Source organism: Propithecus coquereli, unplaced genomic scaffold, assembly GCF_000956105.1.
Source record: "Propithecus coquereli isolate 6110/MARCELLA unplaced genomic scaffold, Pcoq_1.0 Scaffold350, whole genome shotgun sequence".
NCBI classification, from domain to species: Eukaryota; Metazoa; Chordata; class Mammalia; order Primates; family Indriidae; genus Propithecus; species Propithecus coquereli.
In genome coordinates, this window is record NW_012149175.1 from 768,390 (window position 1) to 774,468 (window position 6,079).

Sequence of the window (6,079 nt, forward strand, 5' to 3'; positions counted from 1 at the left end):
ACCAGAGACATACTTTAAAAATAAAGACAATAGGTTGAAAATAAAGGAAAGCAAAAGATATACCATGAAAACAGTAAGCATAAGAAAGATTGACAAAGTATACACTTCAAGACAAAGAACACTACCAGAGGTAATGAGGTAATGAGGGATATTTCAGTAAGATTAAAAGGCTGATTAATCAGAGAAGACATAACAGTAATAAATGTATAATCATGTGATAATAGAGCTTCAAAACATATGAAGCAAAAAACTCAGATCCAAAATGAGAATCAGAAAAATCCACAATCAAAAAGAAAGATTTTTAATTCCCCTTTTCAGTAACTGATAAAAAATTAGACAAAATATTTAATAAGGAATGGAAGATATGAACAACACTGCCAACTACTTTGGCCAAATTTGAAATGCTACACCTAATAGTTGAATAAAACACATAAAGTAAGTCTCAATACATTTTAAAAGAGATATAGTATGTTTTATGACAATAACAAAATTTCATTAGAAACCAATAACTATAAGATATCTAGGAAAACTCCAAAATATTAGATAACAACCTACTTTTTATATTACTCATAAATCAAAGATGAAATCACACACAAAAAAATAACGAAACCACAACACATAAAAATGTGTGGGATGCAGCTAAAGCAGTGCTTACAAGGAAATTTATACCTATAAGTGCTTATAGTTAGAAAAAATGGTTTAAAATAAATGATCTAATTTTTCCACCTTAAAAGGCTAGAACAAGTTGTGTAAATTAAATCCAAAGTAAGTAGAAGGAAAGAAATAATAAAGATTATAAATCAATGAAATATAAACAGAATTTAAGAAGTCAAAAGTTGCTTCTTTGAAAATATTAATAAAAGCCATAGTTAGTAAGAGAGACCTTAATTGACTAACAAACATGTAAGACCCTAGTCCCTTTCTGAAACTTTTCAGATCTGATGTATTATCAATAAAGACTATGCCGCATCTCAGTTCAGTTCAGGTTTTGGTAGCAAAAATTCTGAAACAAATTGTATTTTAGAGATTTTTTTAAAAATTCTAAATTGTATACAGGCTATTGTGAATTTATAAAAAATTGCTTACTCCTTTTTATAGATAGGTCTTCTATGTTCCTGAACAAATGACAGTGCCCTATTTATAAATCTTAAGGGATGACTTTTTTAGCTAAGATCACAAGATGATCATTTTCTTCCTGTACCTTGCATGAGGCTAGAGGGTATTCACTAAATCCAAAACCTTTATAATGACCTTTGTCTGGATTTCAAAAGAGGACAATCTTCCAGGGGTCCCTGCTCTTGGCCAAAAAGGGCAGAAATTTCAGGAAAATAAGCATAGTCTCCTCTACTCCAACATACAATTTTATAGTAAAATAACAATATCATCAAATTTCCAAACAAGCTATAGTAAATATTGATTCACACAAAACTGAAAGTATCCTTGGAATTCTACACAACTAGCCTTTGTACATTCAATTTTAAAATTCCATTCCTGTTAGGCACATTCCACACAAAATATATGTCTACAATGAAAATATTGTAAATAATATTTCTAAAATTAGTTTCATGCCTTATTTAAAATAACCTTAGCAGAAAATTTATTGGCTCAATTCTCTAAACATTATCTCAAGCTCTAGGGAAACTCAATTCTATAATCTTAAATCTCAGGAAGACCGTAAGAAGTAAAACAGTAACAGAACAGTATTAATAGTAATAATTAGAAATTTCCTTGAAAGCCCATGCAATACTCCTATAGATGCTAACTGGAGCCATGCATGCATTAAATCACATATGTGTACTTACTATTACTGCTACTGCTGTCATTCCTAAGGGAGCTGGCTGCAACAGGGGGTAACATAAATGGTTTTGTGACACTGACTCTGGAATCTAAATAGAAAGCAATAATGTGTCAGTGTTATATGGTGATTTATAGGAATCACAGAGTCCCCAAAAGGTGAAGTGCAATACCAGAGTACTTGCCAGGTCTGCTTCCCAAATTGAGATTATTCAGATCCTATATATTTCATGCTAGGTTCTGTTATTCTATTTTATTAAGAAATTCACCACAGTCACCTTGTAGAAAAAAGATTTATTGCATACATGTTCTAATAAATATGAATAATGATAAATTGTCATTTAAAAACAAAAAGAAAGTCATGAAATTAAGGTTTTGTGCTGTAGGGATACAGTGGTGGGGAAAGAGTCTCAATGCAGAGTCACCGTATTGAGGATCAGAATTTATGACTTAGAGTTAGATCCTTAGGAAAAAGATTTGAGAAAGGAACATTAAGAAGACTGGAGGTGAAGAATAATATAATTTTACATTACTAGCAAATATTAGATGAGAAAAAATAGGAGTGATTTTCTCAGATATTGTTTACTCACACACAGTCCCTTAATTTGAAAATAATAATGAACATTGTTTCTGCTTGGAAATCAACAAACCTACAATCATTAGTTTCTTTTGTGCCATTGATATTTTCTTTTTTTTTTTAGACATACACACATGTATCTTTCTATAGCTACACATATATTTGTTTTGGAGGTAGATTCTTATCTACGCAGGTAAGATTCAAGCTTGCTGTTTATATTTGAACTGGAAATGCTTGTATGTCTTACCTTTCTCAGGACTTAACGTTGAAGAAATAATGCAATCACTAGTTTCAGATGCCACCATAAAGTCCTTGAAGGCATCAATGGATCTATTAAAGATTTGAAAGAATTCTTCAGGAGTAAAGCGCCTAGGTTCTGGGCTCTTAGATGATTTTTTTACATTCTAGAAGAAAAAAACAGAATTATATTTTTCAAACAGTCTATAGAAAATCAAGGACAAGATAATGGACTATAACTATGTCCTCCAAAGATTCAACTATTTGAGCTCTTATAACAAACACTTTTAGACAGCTGTTTTAATGTACATAATTCAAATCGGTGGTGTAGAATAGTGATCCTATCAGGATCGTAAGTTGAGTCTGAGTCTCAACTAGTGACCAGAGCAATGAGGGGAGGGAAGGTGCAACGAATACGATGTCATAACAATGAAATGATCCTGACAACAAACTGGGGACATTTTTCTTTAGAGATGCTCATTAAAAATATTCATGTTGATTTTAACAAGACTGCTCCATAGTGCATGCTCCAATATCCCCAAATTAAAACGTCTGATGATAACTAAATGTTGGCAAGGACATAGAGTGAAGGGAACTCATATACTGCTGGTATAACGTAAATGGACACACTTGATATTATCTAGTAAGGTTGGACATGTGCCCATCCTGTGACCTCGAAATCCACCCCCAGGTAAATACCCCAGTGAAACTCTTGCACCTATGCACCATAAGACATACAAGAGAGTTCTTAGCAGCAATGTCTGTAACCCTTATGTCAATCAACGGAAGAACAAGTTAATAAATAGTGGTATATTGAATTGATGCACTACTCTATAAGCAGTAAAGAATTAACTACAGCTACATGCCTCCAGGCGGATACAGCTATATGCACCCAAGTACATCTTATAAACCTAATGCTGAGTGAAAAAGCAAGTCACAAAATAATAAAAATAGTATGATTAACTTATATACAATTCAAAGGAGCAAATCAAAGCTATACTGTCAGGATACATAAATGGATGATTATAAAGGAAAGCACATAATAATAAACACGTATACATCACTTACTGTGTAGTATTCTAAGTGCTTATATAAAGCACTACAAAGCAACTGGGAAGTACCATCTGCAATTCTCCTAGGTTACCGCCAAAGTCACATGATTAGTAAATGCACATTCTTCGTTATTTGCAATGCTCTTCCCAACATTGCTATTTACTGAACACCTAACTCATTTTTAAGGCCCCAATGCATATGTTATCTCCTTTGTGACACCTTGTGTGATATGCCCTATTTTTTGTGACTTCTATATCCTATGAATGCCATCAGCACACTATCTGCAGCAGTAATATGAAAGAGATGTTAAGATATCATTAATTGTAAGATACATTCTGACTTCAGAAATTGGAAAGTAAAAAAATAAAAATGGGCCAGGTGCAGTGGCTAACGCCTGTAATCCTAACACTCTGGGAGGCCAAGGTGAGAAGATTGCTCGAGCTTAGGAGTTTGAGGTTGCTGTGAGCTACGATGACGCCACGGCACTCTAGCCCGGGCAACACAGTGAGACTCTGTCTCAAAAAAATAAAATAAAATAAAATAAAAATGATAAAATATAGTGACTAAGTTATTAGTATGGTAAGAATTCCAAGACTGGACAGCACAAATGGGATTGACATTGGGCCTTAAAGAGTAGATGGAATTTGGATGGAACAGAGGAAAAAAATATTTAGGTATTAAGGTGTAGAATCTTATGTCAAACTTAGGGATTAAACTTAATAGAAGTCCAGTAGGCTCTATACCAAAGTTCCCCAAGCTCTATTGTATTATAGACACAGCGCTATAAACAACAATAATGTCAAAATTGATTAACTTTTATTTTGATAGGTACCATGCTAAAGTACTCATCACAAATCATCTAATGTCAACACTATGAGTGGATTCTGCCATTGCCCCCATTTTAGGCATAAAGAAAGTGAGGCACAAAGAAGTTAGGTTCATAAAACTAATTTTGGTGACAGAGCCAGAATCTGAACCCCAACATCTCATTCTTAATTTCTGGGGTACACTGACTATTCCATATGCTTAGAAGCCAAAGTACTGTCATGCCCATATCCTTAAAGTTGGTTATGACCAATTATCCAATGACCTTCAGGAGACAAAAATGCACTTCTTTATTATGACCCATGGGTTGATTAGATTACCGATAAGAGGGCAAGAATAAGCATTCATCATACAGTTTTTCATTTAAATGAACATCTTAATAGGAGGGTTTTTAAGGATCTCATTCTCTTATGAAATAAAAACAAAGATGAAGACAGGGCCATTTTATATTGTAGTATAAAGAAATTTTATTGTTATATTAAGTGACAATATTTAAGTTTGTACGTTTCAGTATTACTGTATAACTACAAATACTTGTTTTCTGTGCTCATCTTACAAAGATTTTTAAATTCAAAGTTTATCAATTCAAAATCTCACAAATAAAGATGCCCCATATCCCCAATACCACCAGTGTGCATAGGTTTTAGAAAGGAGTAATAAAAAACAATCCCAATGAACACAGTTACCTTAGATGAGTTTTCCTTCACGCACTCCACAAGATCATCCACTATATTCACAAGTTTGTCTATGATAGAATAATTACTCAAGCCTTCAGAAATATTTGAAAACTTGTCCAGAAGATCAGTCAAACTGTCTGACAATTGTACTACCATCTCACTTATCCAGCAATGACTAGGCTGCAAGAAATTGAGAGAAAGGAGACAAAGCATCTATTTTAATAAGTGCAGTAAACTCAGAGTACTCTTCAAAGCCATCAATGTTTCAATCTCTGGCTACTGGACAAAGGATTTCCTTAGAACAGAACAGGTCAATTATTGTGTCTTCTTTAACTCAGATCTAATAACTTGTTTCAAAATTTACAAATGCATAAAGACCAGAGGAAAGCCTTGATTATAAAAAATTTTGCCCTTCCATGGAAGAAAATTAAGCCAAAAGAGAACCAACACTTACCCTTGACAAAGTTCAGATATTAATGGAATTTAATTCTCTTGAAGAATATTTATTGTTTACTTACTGTGTTCTCAAAAGAGCTAAAGATGCAGAGGGAATCACAAAATAATTACTGTGGGAGAGAGACCTAGCCCTCAAGGAACTTCCAGTTTTTTTGTTCACTGGAATATAAAATAACTGATGAATAATAGCTTATGTTTTGAAACTGCTTGACAGATTTCAAGGCTTTTAAATAGATAAAACAGCCTTGGCAGGAATGTGGTCTTGGAGAGAAGAAACACTTTTGCCTGGTGTCAGGACCAGCTACATTATTTGTGGGACCTAGTGTAAAACGCAAAGGTATTAATTGTGCAAAAATTATTGTTCAAAAACTTGTTCAGGCCAGGTGCAGTGGCTAACGCCTGTAATCCTAACACTCTGGGAGGCCAAGGTGAGAAGATTGCTCGAGCTTAGGAGTTTGAG

The 6,079-nt window shown here is 33.6% G+C and overlaps 1 protein-coding gene across 2 annotated transcripts in view; it reads right to left on the bottom strand.

Moving 5' to 3' along the window:
• KITLG (KIT ligand) overlaps positions 1-6,079 on the bottom strand; it is an 83,509-nt gene that overhangs the window by 20,051 nt on the left and 57,379 nt on the right. Inside the window, exons 4-6 of one of the 2 annotated variants that reach the window (XM_012651243.1) lie at positions 5,173-5,343; positions 2,619-2,775; positions 1,803-1,886 (exon numbers count right to left, since the gene is read on the bottom strand). In XM_012651243.1, the coding sequence (XP_012506697.1) occupies positions 1,803-1,886; positions 2,619-2,775; positions 5,173-5,343 (412 nt within the window). The remainder of the gene's footprint in view (positions 1-1,802; positions 1,887-2,618; positions 2,776-5,172; positions 5,344-6,079) is intronic. The other variant, XM_012651244.1, reaches the window with a different exon arrangement.